This window comes from Staurois parvus, unplaced genomic scaffold (assembly GCF_062004578.1).
Source record: "Staurois parvus isolate SC_StPar_1 unplaced genomic scaffold, SC_StPar_1.0 ptg000449l, whole genome shotgun sequence".
Lineage (NCBI taxonomy): Eukaryota > Metazoa > Chordata > Amphibia > Anura > Ranidae > Staurois > Staurois parvus.
The window spans coordinates 2245039-2272757 of record NW_028318245.1 but is presented as its reverse complement, the minus strand read 5'-3'; the positions used below and the strand labels follow the sequence as shown (position 1 = coordinate 2272757).

At 46.1% G+C, this 27719-nt stretch overlaps 1 protein-coding gene across 1 annotated transcript; it reads left to right on the top strand.

Moving 5' to 3' along the window:
- The first annotated feature begins 1164 nt into the window (after positions 1 to 1164).
- LOC149453289 (uncharacterized) lies at positions 1165 to 27358 on the top strand. Its single transcript, XM_089688622.1, is given in 10 exon segments — positions 1165 to 1601; positions 1688 to 2025; positions 2121 to 2249; positions 2372 to 2513; positions 3379 to 4618; positions 11873 to 11897; positions 18274 to 18412; positions 18650 to 18849; positions 18966 to 19107; positions 21376 to 27358. Coding segments are annotated over 8 exon segments (3987 nt in total). The 5' UTR covers positions 1165 to 1601; positions 1688 to 2025; positions 2121 to 2180; the 3' UTR covers positions 23406 to 27358.
- The last annotated feature ends 361 nt before the right edge of the window (positions 27359 to 27719 follow it).

Below are 27719 nucleotides of genomic sequence, written 5' to 3'. Positions count from 1 at the left end.
CATATGTTTACATTTATACTGTATGTGCGTGTACGTGGGGGCTTTACATTTGTTTGGGGGGTGTGGTTAAGTCCTTGGATATAATAATAATAATAATTTCATGTATCTTTTATTTAAATATAATAATCTGTTATTTTCATTCTATAACTTCATTCTTTTGGGTTTTGACCATATAATATATACAAAGAATTTTAAGAAAGTTCTAACAAACAGTTTTTAAAGTAATTTAAAAAAAAAAAAAGGATGATGTTTTTGTATCCTCCACAAGATGGTGTTCTCACTTATTGTCCTTGAAACATACAGACAGGAAGTGATGTCCCTTATAAATAGGAAGTGAAGACGCAGAAAGGAAGTTCCGGGTGAGAGGTAAGTCCGGAGGAAGTATAGAGGAGACATTGCTGGAACTGGCAGCAGAGGAGGTAATAAGATCTTATTTTATATTTACACCAGTAACCCCCCCGTCATGTCCATCCTCTTCTTCCATCATCATGTCCTTCCTCTTCCATTGTCGTGTCTGTCTTCTTCCTCCATAGTCACTGTGACATCTTTTATGGTTTACAGACCGGATACGTCCTAAATATAGAGCCATTTATCCAACCGTCCATCCAGAGCCTCTGGTTTATAGACCGGATACGTCCTAAATATAGAACCATTTATCCAACCGTCCATCCAGAGCCTCTGGTTTATAGACCGGATACGTCCTAAATATAGAACCATTTATCCAACCGTCCATCCAGAGCCTCTGGTTTATAGACCGGATACGTCCTAAATATACAACCATTTATCCAACCGTCCATCCAGAGCCTCTGGTTTATAGACCGGATACGTCCTAAATATATAATCATTTATCCAACCGTCCATCCAGAGCCTCTGGTTTATAGACCGGATACGTCCTAAATATAGAACCATTTATCCAACCGTCCATCCAGAGCCTCTGGTTTATAGACCGGATACGTCCTAAATATACAACCATTTATCCAACCGTCCATCCAGAGCCTCTGGTTTATAGACCGGATACGTCCTAAATATAGAGCCATTTATCCAACCGTCCATCCAGAGCCTCTGGTTTATAGACCGGATACGTCCTAAATATAGAGCCATTTATCCAACCGTCCATCCAGAGCCTCTGGTTTATAGACCGGATACATCCTAAATATAGAACCATTTATCCAACCATCCATCCAGAGCCTCTGGTTTATAGACCGGATACGTCCTAAATATAGAGCCATTTATCCAACCGTCCATCCAGAGCCTCTGGTTTATAGACCGGATACATCCTAAATATAGAACCATTTATCCAACCGTCCATCCAGAGCCTCTGGTTTATAGACTGGATACGTCCTAAATATAGAACCATTTATCCAACCGTCCATCCAGAGCCTCTGGTTTATAGACCAGGTTCTACAGTAAATACAAAAGATAACTCTCCTGAGTTTTGTGATTTGATGGAAGTGATGCTACAATTCTGCACCTCACAGTATGTTAGTGGAGGATCGCTGGCTTTGTGACGGGTGTGGGCAAGCTCACACCACGCTGCTACCTTCACAGGACAAGATTCTAGAGGTCATCAAGAAAGGCTCGATGAGCTGCTGACAGGAGAGGTGAGCGGTGCCGGGAATTCTGGGACATTCTCCAGTAACAGACAAGGGATGTGTCTGGATGGTGACTGTCTCATTGTGTGTGTCAGGTTACTATAAGGTGTCAGGATGTCACTGTATATTTCTCCATGGAGGAGTGGGAGTATTTAGAAGGACACAAGGACCTCTACAAGGACGTCATGATGGACAATCAGCCGCCCCTCACATCACCGGGTAAGAGGAGACTTTATTGTAAAGGAGAGAGCAGTACGGAGGCTCCACCTAGATCCCCCATCATCTGATAAACACATAGAAACAATGGATTCAGTCAGTGTGTGTGTTTCCTACAGATGGATCCAGTAATGGGAACCCACCAGAGAGATGTCCTCGTCCTCTGTATTCCCGGGATTCCACACAGGAAGGTCACACCATCCCCCACCATCATCAGGTAGATGGAGCTGAGCATGTAGACCTGAAAATGTATCCTAAGCAATGAGATGACAATCCTCTATATTATTTCATTCTATAACTTTTGGGGTTTAGGGTGAAGAACTGAAAGATGTCAAAATTGAGGTTAAAGATGAAAAAGAAAAGTCATCAGCAATGGAAGATCAGCGGTCTGTGGAAGAGGGTGGTCATCTGTGTTCCCTGGATTCCAGACACCATGATGAGGTAGATGGGACTAAGCCAAAGACCTCCAACAACGACTCCAAAACTATTTTATAATTTGAGATTACGTTCTTCCACAGTATGCTCCTTTCTACAAATCTTTTCTCTCATCTTTGGGGCTTTAGGGTGAAGAACTGAAAGACATCAAAGTTGAGGTTAAAGAGGAAGAAGAAGAGACGTTGGTGAGTGGAGATCGGCAATCTATGGAGGAGGGGGAGAGGACTATGGAAAGTAAACCGGAGGAATCTTCAGTACATATAGACACAGGTAAGTCATAAACTCTAAATGGCGAAATGATTCACATTTTCATTTTACTTTTATGAATTCAACATATGTATTCCAAGTGTTCCTCTAAATAGCATGTGGGACTATTTGTGATGTCAATAGACATGCCTGTCCCCCCCTTGTCTGCCCCCACTCTCACTGCTGTACACCCTATGAAAGGTCCACCTCTTTTCTTCATCTTGTCATGTTTCCAAGAAATGATTTGGAGGAAGGTCCATCTCCATCCTTCAGGTTGTTGTGACTCTTCCAAGAAATAAAGTGGAAGAAGGTCCATCTCCATTCTTCGGGTTGTTGTCACTCTTCCAAGATATGAGGTGTTGGAAGGTCCATTTTCATTCTTCAGGTTGTTGTGACTCTTGCAAGAAATAAGGTGGAAGAAGGTCCATCTCCATTCTTCAGGTTGTTGTGACTCTTCCAAGAAATAAGGTGTAAGAAGGTCCATCTCCATTCTTCAGGTTGTTGGACCTTCCTCCACCTCATTTCTTGGAAGAGTGACAACTACCTGAAGAATGGAGATGGACCTTCTTCCACCTTATTTCTTGGAAGAGTCACATCTCCATTCTTCAGGTTGTTGTCACTCTTCCGAGAAATGAGGTGGAAGAAGGGCCATCTCCATTCTTCAGGTTGTTGTCACTCTTCCAAGAAATGAGGTGGAGGAAGGTCCATCTCCATTCTCACAGTGATCACGTTCAATGCACAAATACTCTTGAATGCTTTTGATTGATTGTACCCTTTATCTGGTTTATATTCACATTTTTCTGACTGCACCCAATTCATGGAAGAACTCTGACAAACTGTTGAAGAATTCTCAACATTTTGATGGTATTTAAACATTGTTTTCCAACAGATGGACGCTATGTCTGGAACATCTCTGAGGGACATCCTACTGGATCTCCAGATTATGATGGAAACACTAAATATTCTTCTGGAAAAAATCCTAATACTCTAACTATACATCAAAGACCTTCCCAATCGGAGGGATCAATGGATCCCTCCAATCCTCGAGAATCATCTAACCAATCACATATTGTTTCTTCAGATATCTCTAAAACATCTCACAGATCAAAAGGACAATCAAATTCCAAGAAATCTTCTCTGAGCCATAAAGGAATGCACTCAGGAGACAGTTCCTTGTCCTGTTCAGTGTGTGGGAAATCATTCGCCGAGCCCAGCACACTTTACAGACACCAGAGAATTCACACAGGCGAGCGTCCTCATTCATGTTCGGAGTGCGGGAAAAGATTCTTCGAAAAAGGAAAACTTCTTACGCACCAAAGAATTCACACAGGTGAACGCCCCTATTTATGTTCAGAGTGTGGGAAGTGTTTCACTGAGAAACAGTTGCTTCAAAAACACCAAAGAATTCACACGGGTGAGCGTCCTTATTCATGTTCAGAGTGCGGGAAAAGTTTTATTCAGAAAGGAAACTTTCTTAAGCACCAGAGGAGTCACACTGGTGAGCGTCCCTATTCGTGTTCGGAATGCGGGAAAAGTTTCATTGTGAAATATGGACTTGTTAGACACCAGAGGATTCACACAGGTGAGCGTCCTTATATATGCTCAGTGTGTGGGAAATGTTTGACTGAGAAAACAACATTCCTTTTGCACCAGAGAATTCACACGGGCGAGCTTCCTTATTCATGTTCAGAGTGTGGAAAATGTTTCGCTGTGAAAAAATCACTTCTGACACACCAGAGAATTCATACTGGTGTGCGTCCTTATTCCTGTTTAGTATGCGGGAAATGTTTCAACGTGAAAGACGGGCTTGTTAGACATCAGAGGATTCACACAGGTGAGCGCCCCTATCCATGTTCAGAGTGCGGGAAGTGTTTCGTTGAAAAGGGAAGCCTTCTTAGACATCAGGGAAGTCACACAGGTGAGCGCCCTTATTCATGTTCGGAGTGCGGGAAATGTTTCAGTGAGAAAGCAAGCCTTATTAAACACCAGAGAATTCACACTGGCGAGCGGCCTTTTAGGTGTTCAGAGTGTGGGAAAGGTTTCATTCAAAGAGGAGACCTTGTTAAACACCAGCGTGTTCACACGGGCTAGCGCCTGTTTCGGACCATAGGAAAAATTTCACCTGAAAGGTAGCCTTGTCAAAGAAAGCCATTTTTAATGTTCAGAGTGTGGGAAATGTTTTACTTATTACTGCCTTCTACTGACCTGACTTAGCTGCCTTACTGCCCACATTGGGCTGTTCTCATACTTCGTTTTGGGGTTTTCATACTATAGAAAAAAATAGCAGGGAGAGTGGGAGCCCCTTGTACTGGGCATGTAGAAACATAGATTGACAGAAGTATGTAAGTGTGTATAGCCGTGTGCAGAGGTTCAATCCAGAATCTCCCGTGCCAGGAATGCAGACCTGGGAACTGAAGAGATATACACACTATATTGCCAAAAGTATTTGCCCTGCCCTCCATATCATGTGATTTAGGTGCTCCAATCCCCTCCATATCATGTGATTCAGGTGTTCCAATACCCTCCATACCGTGATTCAGGTGCTCCAATCCCCTCCATATCATGTGATTCAGGTGTTCCAATCCCATCCATATCATGTGATTCAGGTGCTCCAATCCCCTCCATATCATGTGATTCAGGTGCTCCAATCTCCTCCATATCATGTGATTCAGGTGTTCCAATCCCCTCCATGGACACAGGTGTATACAATCAAGCCCCTAGGCATGCGGACAGCTTCTACAAACATTGGTGAAAGAATGGGTCGCTCTCAGGAGCTCAGTGACTCCAAGCGTGGTCCCGTGATAGGTGGCCACCTGTGCAATAAGTCCATCCATGACATTTCCTGGCTACTAAATATTCTACGCTCAACTGTTAGTGGGATTATAACAAAGTGGAAGCAACTGGGAACAACAGCCACTCAGCCACCAAGTGGTAGGCCACGTCACATGACAGAGCGGGGTCAGCGCATGCTGAAGCGCACAGTGCGCAGAAGTCACCAACTGTCTGCAGAGTCAATAGCTAAAGACCTCCAAACTTGGTGTGGCCTTCAGATGAGATCAACAACAGTGTGTAGAGAGCTTCATGGAATGGGTTTCCTTGGCCGAGCAGCTGCATCCAAGCCTTCCATCACCAAGTGCAATGCAAAGCGTCGAATGCCGTAGTGTAAAGCATGCCGCCACTGGACTCTAGAGCAGTGGGGGGGGGGTGTTCTCTGGAGGGACCAATCACACTTCCCTGTCTGGCAATCCGATGGACATGTCTGGGTTTGGCGGTTGCTAGGAGAACGGTACTTGCCTGATTGCATTGTGCCAAGTGTAAAGTTTGGTGGAGGGGGGATTATGGTGTGGGGTTGTTTTTCAGGGGTTGGCCCCCTAGTTCAAGTGAAGGGAACTCTTAAGGCGACATTTTTGATAATTTCATGATCCCAACTTTGTGGGAAGAGTTTGGGGATGGCCCCTTCCTGTCCCAACATGACTGCCCACCAGTTCACAAAGCAAGGTCCATAAAGACATGAAGGAGCCAGTTTGGGGTGGAGGAACTTGACTGTCCTGCACAGAGTCCTGACCTCAACCCCATAGAACACCTTTGGGATGAATTAGAGCGGAGACTGCGAGCCAGGCCTCCTCCCCCGACATCAGTGCCTGACCTGACAAATGTGCTTCTGGAAGAATGGTCCAACCTTCCCATAGACACCCTCCTAAACCTTGTGGACGGCCTTCCCAGAAGAGTTGAAGCTGTTATAGCTGCAAAGGGCGGGGCCAACGCAATATTGAACCCTACAGACTAAGACTGGGAGGCCATTAAAGTTCATGTGCGTGGAAAGGCCGGCGGCCCAATACTACGGGCAATATAGTGTATATGTACCAGGGGACTTTGCTTAACTCTGCAAGCCTCAGATTTTCAAGGAGAAGGGTCAGATAGGGCCATTGGTATACTATGCCACTATAAACCCACACCAAACATTAAGGGTGCAACTCCAGGCTTCTACCTGTACAGGTCCGGCAACTCACGCTGAGAGTGCAGGCTGAGGAAGAGCTAATCTTGGCTCAGAAAGTCAAGCATGGGGGGGTATGGTTTGATATTCTTAGGTCTGAGTTGAAAGTGAAACTAAACCTCCCTTATCCTATTCAGCCAAGGAGGCAGCCATCTTGGCCTCTGTTTGCTCTGCAACTGCCATGGTGCTGCACGTGCGATCAATTATGACACCGACCAGTTTGGTTGAGAGCCCAAGCAAATATGATAGTTGGCATTCCTGGGAATGTAACTGATTATTTGGAACTGTTAAATTGATGGGTTTAGTTCCGCTTGTAGATGTTGTAGTTCTATGGTCCCTCACTCACCTAGACAACGCAATCACACAGACAATTCAACAACATGAAAATGGGATTACCATGGGCAAAATGGCAACATGTGACAGCAGGTGGGCATCAAAGGTGAGTAACACCCTGGGAATCATGACCATAAATGGGGCAAATATACCGATACTCAGGCAAGACACAAGCAGTGGCATCATAAAAGTGCAGAAACTTCAAATCAGAGTTTCTCCTGCACCTATGGACCTTTCTAGAGGCTGCTATAGGCTGCTGAACCCATTTCACCAATGAACTTTTCTGTAGGTTGTTATAGGCTGTTGAACCCATTTCACCACTGGACTTTTCTGTAGGCTGCTGAGCCCATTTCACCAATGGGCCTTTCTGTAGGTTGCTGAACCCATTTCACCAATGGGCCTTTCTGTAGGTTGCTGAGCCCATTTCACCAATGGACTTTTCTGTAGGTTGCTGAACCCATTTCACCAATGGGCCTTTCTGTAGGTTGCTGAGCCCATTTCACCAATGGACTTTTCTGTAGGTTGCTGAACCCCTTTCACCAATGGACTTTTCTGTAGGTTGCTGAACCCATTTCACCAATGGGCCTTTCTGTATGTTGCTGAACCCATTTCACCAATGGGCCTTTCTGTAGGTTGCTGAGCCCATTTCACTAGTGGACTTTTCTCTAAGTTGCTGAACCCATTTCACAAATGGAGTTTTCTATAGCTTGCTGAGCCCATTTCACCAATGGACTTTTCTGTAGACTAGGGTAGTATGGTGCAGCGCTAAAGAAATTAAACTGAAAACAGTCAGAAGTCAGTGTAATATTATCCGTGGTTTCTTATAGAAGGGTGCAAACTTCCAAAGCTCTTGCGGCCTCAAATAATAGCAATGCGCACTCACCAGAAACGCATGGGTTATGCGCATGTAGGAATAATCATTCCAGATGTCAGATCCTCCAAAATTCAGATGGTAGGCATCCCTCTCACGGTGGGTCACCGAAGACTCAAAAACCGGATCCTGAGGTCCCCTTTAAGGTCAATCAGGCACTCCACACTGGTGGTGAGACTCTCTCCTCTGAATGGTACAGGCACCTTCTCTGTGGGGGTAACAGCTCCACAAAGGAGCCCCAGAAAAAACACAGACAGCCTCCCCTCTGATGATGTGCTTATAGCACGAAAGGCCTAAGGAGGAGCTGTGCAGAGCGTGACGTCATTCGGACCGCCGGAGCCACGAGGAGGCTCGGCGGACATCTTTACTAGGGTCAGTATTGCTACCTTCCTAATCCTTAATTTTAACCTTTTATGGGTCTGGATCTGCATGCTACCCTGTATTCTATGCTGAGGCAAATAAATTTTCCTAAACATACTACACTATCTCTGGCACCTGTGTTTTTTCTGGGGCTCCTTTGTGGAGCTGTTACCCCCACAGAGAAGGTGCCTGTACTATTCAGAGGAGAGAGTCTCACCACCAGTGTGGAGTGCCTGATTGACCTTAAAGGGGACCTCAGGATCCGGTTTTTGAGTCTTCGGTGACCCACCGTGAGAGGGATGCCTGCCATCTGAATTTTGGAGGATCTGACATCTGGAATGATTATTCCTACATGCGCATAACCCATGCGTTTCTGGTGAGTGTGCATTGCTAATATTTGAGGCCGCAAGAGCTTTGGAAGTTTGCACCCTTCTATAAGAAACCACGGATAATATTACACTGACTTCTGACTGTTTTCAGTTTAATTTCTTTAGTGCTGCACCATACTACCCTCGTTTACATTTTGCATTTAAAGGCATTGTGGTTGCCTTAGGTGTTCTAGCTGCTGTGTTTATACAAGAGCGCTCACTACAATCCACTTTTGTTTTTTTCTGTAGACTGCTGAACCCATTTCACCAATGGACCTTTCTGTAGGTTACTGTAGGCTGCTGAACCCTTTCTTTAGGTTGCTGTAGGCTGCTGAACTCGTTCTGTAGGTTGCTGTAGGCTGGTGAACCCATTTCACCAGTGGACCTTATTATAGGTTGATATAGGCAACTATAATTATTTCACCAGAGATGTCTACAGAAAGTTCAGGGCATCGCATACAGAGACCGTATCACAAACGAGGAAATCTTGAAACACAGTGGTAATATTGTCACCGATCGCAGGCTACCCGATCACCGCATACCCAAAATATGCTGGATGCCACCACCTAGAAAAAAGTAGAAACAAGGAAGACTATGGACAAGCTGGCGGTCCACCTTTTAAAGCAGACCCAAAAGCCATTGGGGTCCCATGACATGAGGCTGAACTGGCCACAACTGTCAGAATCCGATGGAAAGCACTTAATGCCCAATGCGCCATATTGCGCAAGAGTAACTTGGTTTATGAATAGGCCGCTGCCCATCACTGCTCTTCCTTTACCGAGGAAACTGGCTTTGTATTGATCCAGCTAATGTAGAATTCATAAAATTGCTATATACCTTTCACCTAAGGTTCACATATTCTTCAAATGAATAATAATTATTATTATTATGATACAGGATTTATATAGCACAAACGGTGCATCGCTGTACAATACAAAGCAAGACAATACAATTCAATAGAAAAGAGCTAGGAGGCCCTGTTCCGGAGAGCTTACAATCTAAAGGAAATGGGGAGTGATACAAAAAGGTTATCACTGTGGGGGGATGAGATAATCGAGAAAGTAAAAAGTTCAAAGGTGAGGCGGAGTTGGGAAGAAATTAGTTTTCAGAGATCGCCTAAAAGCAGCATTGGAGAAGGCTGGACAGTTTGGAGTAGGAAGTTCCAGAGGATGGGAACTTCCATTGAGAAGTCCTGGAAATGACCATGGCAGGAGATAACAAGGGAGTTAGAGAGCAGGAGGCCTGGAGAAGAGCAAAGTAGTTGCTTTGGGTAATATTTGGAGAGGTTGATAATGTAGCATTGTAGATGGCTTTGTAAGTTGGTAATATTAATTGTGTTTAAAAATCTGTAAGCTGGGTGAATCTCTGGTGAAAAGGTTGATAAAATAGACAGCTAAAGCTTAATTTTACTGTATGTTAATCATGTATCGCGAGTTTGTAAAATAAACAAGAAAGCGCTGCACTTTACAATATTTTGTTCTCAGTCCAATTTATTTTAGAAATGATCCGTTGTACTCCAGCAAGCATGGTGATGTCGCAGGCAGCTAGCCCCGCCCAAGACGTTTCGTCTACAATGGGACGCCTTCAGGGGACAAGTAAGAGCTCACCAGGTTTATGTCTGTTCTCCAAAAATAGTGAGACTTACACGCAGTTTCATCTACAGCAGCTGCCTTTCCCTTGGGGCACATATATAAAACACAAGGCCCACGGGCCCTTTCATGTGGTCCTTGTACCTCTCCTACAGTTGCGGCACCCCCTTGTTTATGCCCACACCTTGTCTCAGCAGTCAGCAGCAGAGAGGAGGACAGCACTGCTCCTACAGGTCCTGAGCTGCTCTGTGCAGCCGCAGCACCCCCTTGTCTCAGCATTCAGCAGACCCTAGCAGCTGCCTCCAGCCCTTCTCTGGTCCTCCTCCTGACCTTCCACTTTCTACTTCCCTGCTCTGCCCCCAGCTTCTTCCCAGCAGCAGCAGCACAAGGTAAGAGGGGTGCACCGTGATGTAAGGGAGGATGGGGGACTCTTGACTTCTGATGGTGGGGAAAGCGCTTGACCTGCTGAACCCATTTCACCAATGGACCTTTCTGTAGGTTACTGTAGGCTGCTGAACTCATTCCACCAATGGACCTTTCTGTAGGTTGCTGAACCCATTTCACCAATGGACCTTTCCGTAGGTTACTGTAGGCTGCTGAATTAATTTCACCAATGGACCTTTCTGTAGGTTGCTGAACCCATTTCACCAATGGAACTTTCCGTAGGTTACTGTAGGCTGCTGAACCCATTTCACCAATGGACCTGTCTGTAGCTTACTGTAGGTTGCTGAACCCATTTATCACGTACCTGATGTTAGAGGCCAATGGAAAGAGGGCTTCCCTTGCGGCTAAATTCCAGACTCCCCTGAGAGTGGGACAGCAGGAGTCAGGCCCAAAGTGGCACAGGTCGCCTGTAGGAGTGCTCGTTGGTGGTCCACCCAGGGGCACAGCTGATGCACTGAGATGGGGTCTGCAGACAGGTGGCGCCTGTGCGAGGTATGCAAGCCTTCCGGGAAACAGAGGATCAAAGGATAGCCAGTTCAAAGCCGAGGTCAGGTACCAGGTGGAGATCAGAGCAGACGTAGGCAGATGGGATAGCTGAGGTCATACACAGAGGAGCGAGAGGGAATATCCATTAGCCAAGCTGAGGTCAGATCAGGGGTTAAGCAGAGAAGACAGGTCCAAGAGCAAGCCGAGTCAGTATCAGGAAATCACAGATCACAATAGCACAGGAACAAGGTACTGGGAAGCCAGAGATCAACCAGCACCTGAGAGTAGTGCAGGGCTTCCTTATAAAAGCCGTTTGGCGCCAAATTGGAGCCGATGTGAACTTCTGCGGCCATGCAAGGTACTGGCAGGGGTGCCAGGTTTCCTAACACCTCTGCCGAGGACAGAGCTCTGGCACAATTTCACCAATGGACCGTTCTGTAGGTTACTGTAGGCTGCTGAACTCATTTCACCAATGGACTTTTCTGTAGGTTACTGTAGGCTGCTGAACTCATTTCACCAATGGAAAGTTCTGTAGGTTGCTGAACCCATTTCACCAATGGACCTTTCTGTAGGTTGCTGAACCCACTTCACCAATGGAGCTTTCTGTAGGTTGCTGAACCCATTTCACCAGTGGACTTTTCTGTAAGTTACTGTAGGCTGCTGAACTCATTTCACCAATGGACCTTTCTGTTTGGAGTGGGGTGCAATGGACATATAGTTTTATAGATGGAACTGGCCCTTTAAGGGGAAACCATAATGCTGATGTGGCCTGAAATGGAATTGAGTTTGACATCCCTGACGTAAGGACCAGTACTTAGATGGCTCCAGGACATCGTGTTTTCACTTTTCGCAATCAAATCTGAGGAAAAAAAGCCACTATATGTTCTCATTTACCCAGCATACCTAAAACTTTTTTGAAAAGACTTCTTACCTTGTAGATGTTTCTCAGGAGAAGGAGTCATGGTAGGCTTCAAGCATTTCTGAGTGAGTCAGTCCAATGGAAAGACTAAATACAGTCTTGAGTCTCTTCTCATGAACCTACGAGGCAGGAGGCCAGCTTTTGAATCATTAACCCTTTCTTGGGATAGATACTGTTCATATCTGGTCTACAAATGATAATGAGATCTGCCAGCACATTACAGACGAGATCAGAAAAACAATGTAACAAATAATAAAGTAGGTATTGTCCCAATTCGGCTGTAAAAAGTGGAAATATACTTTAAGGTGCAGAGATATATTTTGAGGACCAGAACGCTCCCCAGCAATCCTCAGAGAAAGAGAGTTCATGTATCGGGTCAGAGAGCTTCAAGAAGTGAGAGATTTACCAGGCCGTCACTGTATGCAGGAGAGTCCAGGACTAGTCACTGGTAGGATGCCAAGCACGCAGTGGTCAGGACTGTCCGGCAGGAGGCTGGGGAGAATTCATTATCCAAGCAAAGATCAGGGCAGGCAGCAGTCAGCAAAGTTTCCATTATCCAAGTGAGAGTCAGGCAGGAAGCAGCAATCAGAGAGAGTAATACAATGTCCAAGTGAGAGTAAGGATGGGTACAGGGGCGGACTGACAACTCATGGGGCCCCCTGGGCAATAGGGGATCATAGGGCCCCTGTGTCCTTGCCCAAACTCAAAAAAGCCTATGAAAAAGGTACCAGGGGCATCTCATGGGGCCCCCTACTGACCCCAGGCCCTCAGGCGGTGCCCGAGTTTCCAAATGGTCAGTCCGCCCCTGGCAATCAGAGAGAGTATTCTGCTATCCAAATGAGAGTAAGGGATTATAACAAAATGGAAGCAACTGGGAACAACAGCAACTCAGCCACCAAGTGGTAGGCCATGTCACATGACAGGGCGGGGTCAGCGCATGCTGTGCACAGAAGTCGTCAACTGGCTATATAGTTGAAGACCTCCAAACTTGGTGTGGCCTTCAGATTAGCACAACAACAATGCGTAGAGAGCTTCATGGAATGGGTTTCCATGGCCAAGCAGCTGTATCCAAGCCTTACATCACCAAGTGCAATGCAAAGCGTCAGATGTCGAGGTGTAAAGCACGCCGCCACTGGACTCTAGCACAGTGGAGACGTGTTCTCTGGAGGGACCAAATCACGCCTTCTCTGTCTGGTAATCCAATGGATGTGTCTGGGTTTGGCGGTTGCCAGGAGAATGGTACTTACCTGACTGTATTGTGCCTACTGTAAAGTTTGGTAGGGGGGGGATTATGGTGTGGGGGTGTTTTTCAGGGGTTGGGCTTGGCCCCCAAGTTCCAGTGAAGGGAACTCGTAACCACTTGCCGTCCGCCTGCTGTTTATAAACGGCATGATGGTGGCACTCCAGGGGCGGGTTGCCGTTTATAAACGGCACCCGCCATTTCTAGCTGTGTGCGCTCCCTGGGAGCGCGCAGCACCGCGATCCGGTGCCTGCTGTGTCCTCCAGACACAGTGAAACACCGATCGTCGGACGGGACCTCTGTACGAGGTCCCGATCATGTGATCACTGATAGGCCTATCAGTGATCACATGCAAAGTAGTAAGCAAGATGTCACTTGTGATCTCATTGCTTACTACGTGTGAAATCTGTGAATGATCACAGAGGTCACATGGTATAGGGCTATTCACAACAGCCTTGTACCATGTGACAAGCTGTGACCAATCACAGTTCACTCAGTATTTCTCAATGGCTGCAAGAATGCAGACAGAGAGAAGGAGAAATGATTGCTTTTACTTCCTATATGGGTGTAAAAACAATCACTGTAAAAAAAAAAATCTTCATCACCCCCCACAAGTAGTACAGTGTCACCATGGTGACACTGTACTGCTAGGGTGACAGTATGTAAAAAAACAAACATAAATAATAATATAAAAAAATAAAATAAAAATGTTCGGCCAAGATTTATGATGAAAGATTATTCATTTGCAAAATTTTATAAGAATAACACTTTTTTTCAAAATTTTTGGACATTTTCATTTACATAGCAAAAAAAAATAAAAATCCCAGCGGTGAATAAATACCACCAAAATAAAGCTTTATCTGTCTCAAAAAAATGGTAAAAATTCATATGGGTACAGTGTTGCATGACCGCGCAATTGTCATTCAATGTGTGATAGCGCCGAAAGCTGAAAATTGCCCTGGACAGGAAGGGGGTGAAAGTGTCCGGACAGGAAGTGGTTAAGGCGACATTTTGGACAATTTCATGCTCCCAACTTTGTGGGAAGAGTTTGGGGATGGCCCCTTCCTGTCCAAACATGACTGCCCACCAGTGCACAAAGCAATGTCCATAAAGACATGGAGGAGCCAGTTTGGGGTGGAGGAACTTGACTGTCCTGCACAGAGTCCTGACCTCAACCCCATAGAACACCTTTGGGATGAATTAGAGCGGAGGCTGCGAGCCAGGCCTCCCCCCCCGACATCAGTGCCTGACCTGACAAATGTGCTTCTGGAAGAATGGTCCAACCTTCCCATAGACACCCTCCTAAACCTTGTGGACGGCCTTCCCAGAAGAGTTGAAGCTGTTATAGCTGAAAGGGCGGGGCCAACTCAATATTGAACCCTACGGACTAAGACTGGGGGGCCATTAAAGGTCATGTGTGTGGAAAGGGCGGGGCCAACTCAATATTGAACCCTACGGACTAAGACTGGGGGGCTATTAAAGGTCATGTGCGTGGAAAGGCCGGAGACCCAATACTTGGGGCAATATAGTGTATCTATAAAAGCATGATAAAGGAGACAACACAGTCGAACATCACAGGAAACATTGTTTTGGTGAAGAATAAAGGTGGACCATTCTCCAACTCCTTCCTTGGAAAGGCTGGCAGCCCAATACTTCTGCCAATATATTAAAAGTTTGCTTTTGGATTTAATGAAACTTTTATGTTGTTTGTTTTTGCATCTATAGTGTCAATTTATAAATTGAAAAGCGCATAGAATTTTGTTTTCTATTATACCTTTTCAGTATTAACGAGGCAGTAAAATATGCAAAAAGAATGCTGCAAAAAGACGCTGACAGTGTATTAAAAACTACAGGCTGCGGTTCTGAAAAAAGCCCACAAGGTGGCGGTGTCAGTTATTGTTCAGAGAACACAGAGAAGGGAAATGATACCAAACAAAGAATGGCAGTGATGGCCTCCAGACAGGAAGATCCGGGTCAGAGGCCAGTCTGGAGGAGGCGGAGGGGAGACGTTACTGGAACTGGCAGCAGAGGTGGTAATAAGGTATTTTCTATTTAAACCCAGTAACCCCCCCGTCATGTCCGTCCTCTTCCTCCATAGTCACCGTCTTCTATGGTTTATAGACTGGATACGTCCTAAATATAGAACCATTTATCCAACCGTCCATCCGGAGCCTCTGGTTTATAGACCGGATACGTCCTAAATATAGAACCATTTATCCAACCGTCCATCCGGAGCCTCTGGTTTATAGACCGGATACGTCCTAAATATAGAACCATTTATCCAACCGTCCATCCGGAGCCTCTGGTTTATAGACCGGATACATCCTAAATATAGAACCATTTATCCAACCGTCCATCCAGAGCCTCTGGTTTATAGACTGGATACGTCCTAAATATAGAACCATTTATCCAACCGTCCTTCCAGAGCCTCTGGTTTATAGACCGTATACGTCCTAAATATAGAACCATTTATCCAACCGTCCATCCAGAGCCTCTGGTTTATAGACCGGATACATCCTAAATATAGAACCATTTATCCAACCGTCCATCCAGAGCCTCTGGTTTATAGACCGGATACGTCCTAAATATAGAACCATTTATCCAACCGTCCATCCTGAGCCTCTGGTTTATAGACCGGATACATCCTAAATATAGAACCATTTATCCAACCGTCCATCCGGAGGCTCTGGTTTATAGACCGGATACATCCTATATATAGAGCCATTTATCCAACCGTCCATCCAGAGCCTCTGGTTTATAGACCGGATACGTCCTAAATATAGAACCATTTGAAGTCCTGGAGGCAAGCATGGGAGGAGATGACACGGGAACTAGAGAGCAGAAGTCCTTGGGAGGACCGAAGAGAGCAATTTGGTTGATATTTTGAGACCAGGTTAGTGATGTATCTCAGGGCAGAACCATGTAGTAAGAATATGGCGCCGCTCAAAGATGGACAAGAGAGGGTGTGACCGGAGTGATAACTGAGCACATCCACATCACAGTGTCTTCACAGGACTCCTCAGGATGGGTATGAGCGGCGTCCATCCTCTCTCCCTGCACATGTAGCTCAGGGCTGAGTTGTGGCTGGCTAAGGAAGTTGTTAGTATTTTTAATTTAATTTGTTGGGCAAGTGTAAACCAGTAGAGGTATTGGTAGAGAGGGATGGACAACACCGCATGGAGTCCAGTGGACGCATTGGCAGAGAGGGGTGGAGGACACTGAATGGAGGCCAATGGAGAGATTGGCAGAGAGGGGTGGAGGACACTAAATGGAGGCCAGTGGAGGGATTGGCAGAGAAGGGTGGAGGACACTGAATCAAAGCCAGTGGAGGGATTGGCAGAGAGTGGTGGCAGACATTGAGCAGTTGGTAAGGTGGATGAGTCCGGTGGCACCATTCATGATGGACTGGAGGGGGGATAGCCTATGTAAAGGTAAGCCAATCAGGAGACAGTTGCAGTAGTCCAGATGAGAGATGACCAGGGAGTAAATTAGAAGTTTGTGGTGTCATTGGTTAGGAAGGGGCCTATTCTGGAGATGTTGCGGAGGTTGAGGCGGTGTGATTTGGACAATTACAGGATGTGGGCCAGGAAGGATAGTTTAGAATCCAGGGTTACCCCTGGCTTTCAGGGACAGGTTGATAGTTGTACCATCTATCTTGTCAGAAAAATCAGAAGAAGAGGCACGTGGGGGTCTCCAGGAACCTCCCCGATACATCACTGACCAATTATGGTCATGCCCACATATGGGGTTCAGGTTCGGCATCTGAACCTTGGTAAAGTTCACCGAACCTGCCTACCTATGGGGGAACACAATGGAGATATTCTTCACCTCATTACAGTGCAAATACTGATGGCTTTACTATTTGTTGACAGAGAGAAGTGTCCTAGTTGAATCACATGGCCAAATCAAGAAGCATGGACAAAGACCAAAGGACCGATAGGATATTATATCCAGAGGTAAATCATCACAGGAAAATACAAGGTGGTTTCTAAACATTTCTAAACTAGTTTTGTATCATGCCAACAGGTGGCAGCAAAAGGCTGCACACACAGTCACAGGGTTCACCGACATTCATAAGTCAGTGTGCCAAAAGACATCGTTCTGTGTACAGCGGGAACTGTGCAACTGGTGCTATTCTGACCATGTGCATTAACACGTCTGTTATTTCCGGTATTGGGCTGCCTGCCTTTCCACGCACATGACCTTTAATGGCCTCCCAGTCTTAGTCCGTAGGGTTCAATATTGAGTTGGCCCCGCCCTTTGCAGCTATAACAGCTTCAACTCTTCTGGGAAGGCCGTCCACAAGGTTTAGGAGGGTGTCTATGGGAAGGTTGGACCATTCTTCCAGAAGCACATTTGTCAGGTCAGGCACTGATGTCGGGGGAGGAGGCCTGGCTCACAGTCTCTGCTCTAATTTATCCCAAAGGGGTTCTGTGGGGTTGAGGTCAGGTCTCTGTGCAGGCCAGTCAAGTTCCTCCACCCCAAACTGGCTCCTCCATGTCTTTATGGACCTTGCTTTGTGCACTGGTGCGCAGTCATGTTGGAACAGGAAGGGGCCATCCCCAAATTCTTCCCACAAAGTTGGGATCATGAAATTGTCCAAAATGTTGCCTTAAGAGTTCCCTTCACTGGAACTAGGGGGCCAAGCCCAACCCCTGAAAAACAACCCCACACCATAATCCCCAGCCCAGCACACCCGGGGTCCTATTACAGCCAGGCCTAGCAATCTTTGGTTCACTAGGGTCTGGGTACGGCTTCTGAGGCAGCGCGAAGGATTAGGCAATCTGGCTAGCTGTGTAGAGATTAGTCCAAACAGTTTAGCAAACCTCTCGACTGTAGAGAAAAAAAATCCATAAACTACAGAGCAAGTGTCCAACCTCCCAGGACAGAAATTAAAATTGGGTCATGATGGTTGGAGGTGGGGTTTTACGGGGGTGGGGTGGGGGGGGGGTTATACAGGGGGTGGGGTTATACAGGAAGTGGAGTTTACAGGGGGAGGGGTAACATTTTTGTTTTGCGATTGTCTACAGCTCCTGAAGGCGGCTGTATAACCCAGGTGTTTATGATTTCTACTTTTCCTTTGTCCCTCAATGGATGATACAGAAATATATTGTAAGCTATGGGACGGCATTCTTCGGTGTCACTTCTTATAAATGGATTCTGCCATCTTTGCAATTTAGGATGAACTGAAAGATATCAAAATTGAGATTAAGGAGGAAGAAGAAGAGAGGTTGGTGAGTGGAGATCAGCAGTCTATGGAGGAGGGGGAGATGAATATGGAAAGTAAACCGGAGGAACCTTCTCTACATATGGACATGAGTAAGTCATAAACAATAAATACAGAAACAGTTCACAATTTACTTTTACTTCCGTGACTATAAAGTATGTCTTTACATTGTTGTTTGAGTTGTAAAAAAGACAAATGTCTAAAAACCCCACATCACCGGGTAAGAGGAGACTTACCCGGTGATGAGGGATCCCCTATTGACCTAGATCCCCATCATCTGATAAACACATAGCAACAATGGATTCAGTCAGTGTGTGTGTTTCCTACAGATGGATCCAGTCATGGGAACCCACCAGAGACATGCCCCTGTCCTCTGTATTCCCGGGATTCCACACAGGAAGATCACACCATCCCTCACCATCATCAGGTAGATGGATCCAGTCATGGGAACCCACCAGAGACATGCCCCCGTCCTCTGTATTCCCGGGATTCCACACAGGAAGATCACACCATCCCTCATCATCATTCGGTAGGTGGGACGGAACATGTAGACCTAAAAATGTCTTCTAAGCTATGAAAAGGACATTCTTCTATGTAATCTCTTGTTCCTTTATACAAATCTATTCTGCCATCTTTTGGGCTTAGGGTGAAGATATAAAAGACATTAAAGTTGAGGATAAAGAGGAAGAAGAAGAGACATCGGTGAGTGAAGATGAAGAGTCTGCGGAGGAGGAGGAGATGAATAATGGAAGTAAAAAGGACGATTCTTCTCTTTATATTGATACAAGTGAGTACAAAAATACTAAATACAAAAATGGTTCACATTTCCATATAACGTCTATAAAGATAAAGTATGTATTTACATTGTTACATGGGTTAAAATATGAGATATGCCCATTGAGGTCGCCTATAAAATCCAAAGTGGTAGTTCATCTAGATAAGGGCAGAAAAGCAACATAAAGTTTGATCCAGTTTTTTACAGGAATTCAAAGAATCGGATAACTCTCCAGATCATAATTCTACAATGATTCTTCCTACAAGTAGTAAATGATCTTCCAATCAGCTAAAACATGTGCTGTCTTTGTTCAAGATAGAGATCTCCACGTGTGAGAAAGAATCAGTACCCCTGACCATTGGTAGCAAGATCATCATCAATATAACTACTCCACCATCTTTCCCAACAAATGAAGTGGAGGAAAAGTATGCCTTATGGTATATGAAATATCCATCTCCACAGCATATGAAATCTCCATTCCTCAATATAACGTCATGTTCCCAACAAATGAGGAGATACTGGACACCATATGAAAGGTCCATCTCCATTCCTCAATATAACATCATGTTCCCAACAAATGAGGAGGAGATACTGGACACCATATGAAAGGTCCATCTCCATTCCTCAATATAACGTCATGTTCCCAACAAATGAGGAGGAGATACTGGACACCATATGAAAGGTCCATCTCCATTCCTCAATATAACGTCATGTTCCCAACAAATGAGGAGATACTGGACACCATATGGAAGGTCCATCTCCATTTCTCAATATAACGTCCTGTCCCCAACAAATGAGGAGGAGATACTGGACACCATATGAAAGGTCCATCTCCATTCCTCAATATAACGTCATGTTCCCAACAAATGAGGAGGAGATACTGGACACCATATGAAAGGTCCATCTCCATTCCTCAATATAACGTCATGTTCCCAACAAATGAGGAGGAGATACTGGACACCATATGAAAGGTCCATCTCCATTCCTCAATATAACGTCATGTTCCCAACAAATGAGGAGGAGATACTGGACACCATATGAAAGGTCCATCTCCATTCCTCAATATAACGTCATGTTCCCAACAAATGAGGAGGAGGGTGCAGCATTTGGGAATGGAAGACAGGTAAGACAGTAAAAATCTGAGTCCCCAGCAAGTGGCTGGAGATTCAGATTTTATCGTTTCCCCTATCCTAGTGCCGTAAGGAGACTGTCTAAGCAGCCCTTTTCTGGCCCTGGTCCTGGATACTCTCCATCCCAATATACATAATCTATAGTATATCCTACCTTCTCCAGAAAAAACCACCCCATACACCACGGCATCCAACGCTTTGCATTGCACTTGGTGATGTAAGGCTTGGATGCAGCTGCTCGGCCATGGAAACCCATTCCATGAAGCTCTCTATGCACTGATGTTGGGCTCATCTGAAGGCCACACCAAGTTTGGAGGTCTTTAGCTATTGACTCTGCAGACAGTTGCCGACTTCTGCGCACTGTGCGCTTCAGCATGCGCTGACCCCGCTCTGTCATGTGACGTGGCCTACCACTTGGTGGCTGAGTGGCTGTTGTTCCCAGTTGCTTCCACTTTGTTATAATCCCACTAACAGTTGAGCGTGGAATATTTAGTAGCCAGGAAATGTCACGGATGGACTTATTGCACAGGTGGCCACCTATCACGGGACCACGCTTGGAGTCACTGAGCTCCTGAGAGCGACCCATTCTTTCACCAATGTTTGTAGAAGCAGTCTGCATGCCTAGGGGCTTGATTGTATACACCTGGTTAGCACGTCTGCCTTACAGTAAATGGGTCATGGGTTCGATTCCCGACCATGGCGCCTCCTGCATGGAGTTTGCATGTGCTCCCTGTGCCTGCGTGGGTTTCCTCCGGGTACTCTGGTTTCCTTCCACATGCTGGTAGGTGAATTGGCTCCTGTCTAAATTGGCCCTAGTATGTGTATGTATAAGTGTGAGTTAGGGACCTTAGATTGTACGCCCCTTGAGGGTTAGGGACTGATGTGAATGTACAATATATATGTAAAGCACTGCATAAATTGACAGCGCTATATAAGTGCCTGAAATAAAAAAATACATATGGAGGGGATTGGAACACCTGAATCACATGATATGGAGGGGATTGGCACACCGGAATCACATGATATGGAGGGCGGGGCCAATACTTCGGGCAGTAAAGTGTGTGTGTGTGGTATGATTGTTCCATGACACCGTTTAGTTGTGTTGTCATCTGATTTCTGTACTATTCAGTGTAACGTTGTTCCCCTCCAGGTGGTCGCTACGTCTCGGAGGATCGTCCTATTTCAGTTGATTCCAATGCGAATTATAGGAACCTCACAAAACCTGTTCCAGGGGTCAATTTCATCATTCAGAATACACAGAGATCTACAGATCCCGCCAAGCGTCAGGAGTCGCCTGATAAATCGCATACGGTAACTCCAGAGTCCTGCACGGAGACCTCAACAGATCCGCCGAATCCCCAGGATTCTTCCCTAGGCCATGAAACCGGAGAGAGTTCATTGTCTTGTTCAATGTGCGGGAAATGTTTTGCTAAAAACCAAGACCTTCTCAAACATCACAGAACCCACAGGGGCGAACGCCCCTTTTCGTGTTCAATGTGCGGGAAATGTTTCACTCAGAAGGCGCACCTTCTCACACACCAGAAAATTCACACGGCCAAGCGTCCTTTTTCATGCTCGGAGTGCGGGAAAGGTTTCCGCCAGAAAGAAAACCTCCTTACGCACCAGAAAATTCACAAAGCCGAAGTGGTTTATTCGTGCTTGGAGTGCGGGAAAACTTTTATCAAGAAAAGAAAATTTCTTGCCCACCAAAAAAGTCACAAAGGTCCTCGTCCTTTTTCATGTTCAGTGTGCGGGAAAGGTTTTGCGACGAAACAACACTTAACTATCCACGAGAGGATTCACACGGGTGAGCATCCTTACTCGTGCCCAGAGTGCGGGAAACGTTTCACTCAGAAATCGAACCTCCTTAGACACCAGAGAAGTCACGCAGGTTTGCGCCCTTTTTCGTGTTCACAGTGCGAGAAATGTTTCACTAATAAAAGAAGTCTCCTTAAACACCAAAAAGTTCATACTGGGGAGCGTCCGTATTCATGTTCGGAGTGCGGGAAATGTTTTCCTCGGATAGAAGAACTTCATAAACACCAGAGAATTCACACAGGCGAGCGTCCCTTTTCGTGTTCGGTGTGCGGAAAAAGTTTTACGAAGAATTCACACCTTCTTTCACACCAGAGAGTTCACACGGGTGAGCGCCCTTTTTCGTGTTCAGAGTGCGGGAAATGTTTCACTCAGAAAACAAGCCTTCTTAATCACCTGAGGATCCACACGGGCGAGCGTCCTTATTTATGTTCAGAGTGCGGGAAATGTTTTGTTCGGCTAAAACAACTTCAGAAGCATCAGAAACTTCACACAGGGGAGAGTCCCTATTCCTGCTCAGAGTGCGGGAAACGTTTCAGTCAGAAAGAAGGGCTTCTTATACACCAGAAAATTCACACAGGGGACAGGCCTTATCCGTGCTCGGAGTGCGAGAAAAGTTTCATTCAGAAGGGAGACCTTATTACCCACCAGAGAATCCACACGGGCGTGCGTCCTTTTTCGTGTTCAGAGTGCGGGAAAACTTTCACCATGAAGCAACACTTACTTACACATGAGATAATTCACACGGGGGAGCATCCTTATTCATGCCCAGAGTGCGGGAAACGTTTCAATCAGAAATCGAACCTTTATAGACACCAGAGAAGTCACCTGGGCGTGCGCCCTTTCTCGTGTTCAGAGTGCGGGAAACGTTTCACCGATAAAAGAAATCTTCTTAAGCACCAAAAAACTCACACGGGGGAGTATCCTTATTCATGCTCAGAGTGTGGGAAATTTTTCAGTCACAAAGAAGGACTCCTCCTACACCAGAATATTCACACTGGCGAAAAACCATATTCGTGCTCAGAGTGTGAGAAATGTTTCGTTCAGCAAGAAGACCTTCTAACCCACCAGAAAATTCACACGCGTGAGCGTCCTTTTTCATGTTTAGTGTGCGGGAAATCTTTCACTATGAAACAACACTTAATTACCCATGAGAGAATTCACACGGGTGAACATCCTTATTCGTGCCCGGAGTGCGGGAAACGTTTCACTCAGAAATCGAACCTTCTTAGACACCAGAGAAGTCACATGGGCGAGCGTCCTTTTCCTTGTTCAGAGTGCGGGAAAGGTTTCACTGATAAAAGAAATCTAGTTAAACACCGGAAAATTCACTTGGGTGAGAATCCTAATTCGTTTGAAGGATGAAGGGAATATATTGTTCAGACAGAACTTCACGAACAGAAAATTCACATGGGCGACAGACCTTATTCGTGGTCAGGGTGTGGGAAATGTTTCATTTATAAACAACAGTTACTTGTACACCAGGAAATTCATAAGGGCGAGCATCTTTAGAGTGTGGGAAATGTCGATCTATAGGAAACAAGTGTTACTTCAAGTCACACAGGTGTGCATGCATTCTCATGTGCGGGAAATGTTCTATTTCCAAAGAAGACTTTTATACACACCTGAGGGTTAATACAGGTCAGCGTCCTTATTCATGTCCAGAGTGTTTGAAATGTTTAACCAGAAAAGTAAACTTTTTACAAACCTGAAAATTCCTGCTGGTGAGTGTAATTATTTATGTTCAGAGTGTGGGAAGTGTCTCTCTATGAAAATACACTTGTTGCAGTAGAGAAGTCGCATGGAGGAGCGTCCTTCCTCTTCATAAATATGAGATCATTAACACTGGCTAACGCCATTTTCCATGTTCCGAGTGTGGAAAAGATTTGACTTGAAAGAAAGCCTTGTTGGACACCAAGGAAAGAGCTTTTAGTTCAGAGTGTGGGAAATGTGTTACACCTGAAAGAAATCTACTTAGACATCAGAGAACTATAGGTGGAGTTCTGCAGTGGGATGAGTCTCTTGCTGGCTACAGGTGGAGTCCATTGGGTTGAGTTTCATGCTGACTGCAGGTGGAGTCCATTGGGTTCAGTCTCCTGATGGCTACAGGTGAGGTCCTGCAGTGGGTGGTGTCTTCTGCTGGCTACAGGTAGAGTCCATTGGGTTGAGTTTCATGCTGACTGCAGGTGGAGTCCATTGGGTTGAGTTTTATGCTGACTGCAGGTGGAGTCCTTTGGGTTGAGTCTCCTGCTGGTTACAAGTAGAGTCCATTGGGTTGAGACTCCTGATGGCTACAGGTGGAGCCCATTGGGTTGAGACTCCTGATGGCTACAGGTGGAGCCCATTGGGTTGAGACTCCTGATGGCTACAGGTGGAGTCCATTGGGTTGAGACTCCTGATGGCTACAGGTGGAGTCCATTGGGTTGAGACTCCTGATGGCTACAGGTGGAGTCCATTGGGTTGAGTTTCATGCTGACTGCAGGTGGAGTCCATTGGGTTCAGTTTCCTGATGGCTACAGGTGAGGTCCTGCAGTGGGTTCAGTCTTCTGCTGGCTACAGGTGGAGTCCATTGGGTTGAGACTCCTGATGGCTACAGGTGGAGTCCATTGGGTTGAGTTTCATGCTGACTGCAGGTGGAGTCCATTGGGTTCAGTTTCCTGATGGCTACAGGTGAGGTCCTGTAGTGGGTTCAGTCTTCTGCTGGCTACAGGTGGAGTCCATTGGGTTGAGACTCCTGATGGCTACAGGTGGAGTCCATTGGGTTGAGACTCCTGATGGCTACAGGTGGAGTCCATTGGGTTGAGACTCCTGATGGCTACAGGTGGAGTCCATTGGGTTGAGACTCCTGATGGCTACAGGTGGAGTCCATTGGGTTGAGTTTCATGCTGACTGCAGGTGGAGTCCATTGGGTTCAGTTTCCTGATGGCTACAGGTGAGGTCCTGCAGTGGGTTCAGTCTTCTGCTGGCTACAGGTGGAGTCCATTGGGTTGAGACTCCTGATGGCTACAGGTGGAGTCCATTGGGTTGAGTTTCATGCTGACTGCAGGTGGAGTCCATTGAGTTCAGTTTCCTGATGGCTACAGGTGAGGTCCTGTAGTGGGTTCAGTCTTCTGCTGGCTACAGGTGGAGTCCATTGGGTTGAGACTCCTGATGGCTACAGGTGGAGTCCATTGGGTTGAGTTTCATGCTGACTGCAGGCGGAGTCCATTGGGTTCAGTTTCCTGATGGCTACAGGTGAGGTCCTGCAGTGGGTTCAGTCTTCTGCTGGCTACAGGTGGAGTCCATTGGGTTGAGTCTCCTGATGGCTACAGGTGGAGCCCAGTGGGATGCATCTCGTGCTGGCTACAAGTGGAGTCCATTGGGTTGAGCCTCGTGCTGGCTACAGGTGGAGTCCATTGGGTTGAGCCTCGTGCTGGCTACAGGTGGAGCCCAGTGGGTTGAGTCTCCTGATGGCTACAGGTGGAGCCCAGTGGGTTACATCTCGTGCTGGCTACAGGTGGAGTCCATTGGGTTGAGCCTCGTGCTGGTTACAGGTGGAGTCCATTGGGTTGAGACTCCTGATGGCTACAGGTGGAGTCCATTGGGTTGAGTCTCCTGCTGACTACAGGTAGAGTCCATTGGGTTGAGTCTCCTGCTGGTTACAGGTAGAGTCCATTTGGTTGAGACTCCTGATGGATACAGGTGGAGCCCATTGGGTTGAGTCTCCTGATGGCTACAGGTAGAGTCCATTGGGTTGAGTTTCATGCTGACTGCAGGTGGAGTCCATTGGGTTCAGTTTCCTGATGGCTACAGGTGAGGTCCTGCAGTGGGTTCAGTCTTCTGCTGGCTACAGGTGGAGTCCATTGGGTTGAGTCTCCTGATGGCTACAGGTGGAGCCCAGTGGGTTGAGTCTCCTGATGGCTACAGATGGAGCCCAGTGGGTTGCATCTCGTGCTGGCTACAGGTGGAGTCCATTGGGTTGAGTCTCCTGATGGCTACAGGTGGAGCCCAGTGGGTTGAGTCTCCTGATGGCTACAGATGGAGCCCAGTGGGTTGAGTCTCCTGATGGCTACAGATGGAGCCCAGTGGGTTGCATCTCGTGCTGGCTACAGGTGGAGCCCAGTGGGTTGCATCTCGTGCTGGCTACAGGTGGAGTCCATTGGGTTGAGCCTCGTGCTGGCTACAGGTGGAGCCCAGTGGGTTGAGTCTCCTGATGGCTACAGGTGGAGCCCAGTGGGTTGCATCTCGTGCTGGCTACAGGTGGAGTCCATTGGGTTGAGCCTCGTGCTGGCTACAGGTGGAGTCCATTGGGTTGAGTCTCGTGCTGGCTACAGGTGGAGTCCATTGGGTTGAGTCTCGTGCTGGCTACAGGTGGAGTCCATTGGGTTGAGTCTCGTGCTGGCTACAGGTGGAGTCCATTGGGATGAGTCTCGTGCTGGCTACAGGTGGAGTCCATTGGGTTGAGTCTCGTGCTGGCTACAGGTGGAGTCCATTGGGTTGAGTCTTGTGCTGGCTACAGGTGGAGCCTCGTGCTGGCTACAGGTGGAGCCCAGTGGGTTGAGCCTCGTGCTGGTTACAGGTGGAGTCCATTGGGTTGAGCCTCGCGCTGGCTACAATTGGCATCCTTTGGGGTGAGTCTTCTGCTGGAGGCGGTAGCCCTCATATGGGTATGTAGCCCCCAAGAACCCTGGAGGTAGGAGTTTCCTGCTAGATCCTTTTTTTTTCTTCTTGGAGATTCCGTTGGTGACATCTGTCTACTACAGTTCCCATCTTTATATCTGCCAACATTGTAGAGCCAGGAACTCTGGAGATAGGATACCAGGGAACCTTTGTAATCCCACAATCCTCAGATCCTCTAGGGGGGAGGATAGACCCTGATGGTGTGCTTACTACCTCCGGGGTATTAGGGGTGTGAAAAAAAATTGACATTTTTTAGAGCATGTTATGGGCCACTTGGGATGAAATGTTAGTAAGACAACCGCACTAAACTGTGGAGGTGTCCATCGAAGATCGGTAGCATGCTAGTTGTCATGACAATACATGGACAACCGTACCAACATGCAGTGGCAGGATTGCCTAGTCAAGAAAATTGTGGAATATCCAATCCAATCAGGAATTGTCTTTAAACAATGAACATTTTTTTTATAAGTTGCTGCATGTCATTGTTCTTATTTTATTTATATATATTTTTGTTCTGCTGGGTTTTCATTGGTCCAGCCAATGTATAATAAATTTGATGTCCTTTTTGTACAAGATTTGATTTCAACTTGGCCTGTTTTGTTGTATGTCAATCAGTCCGCATCTCTAAAATAAAAAAGAAAGCTCTACGTCTGACAGTATTCTGTTGAGTCCCTTTTTCTTTTTTCTTTTTCTTTTTTTTTTTTTTTGTAATAATTGTTACAGCGTTGTAGATGATTGGTGATTGGAATGCGTTCAGTTCATACAGAATCATTTATAAACATCATAAACGGCGCAAATAATTAAATCATATCAAAATTAAATATATATATATATAAACAAATAGTCCCACTCCAAAACTCGTGTAAAATTATAAAAAAATATAAAGTACCAAAAAATATATAAACAAAAAAAGTCCTTGTTCCAAAGAAGTGCGCTTCCACCATAACACAGTGCTTCAACCAACATATACTGCACTCACCAGATCCTGGTGAAATAGACGCCTTTTAGGGATCCTAGACC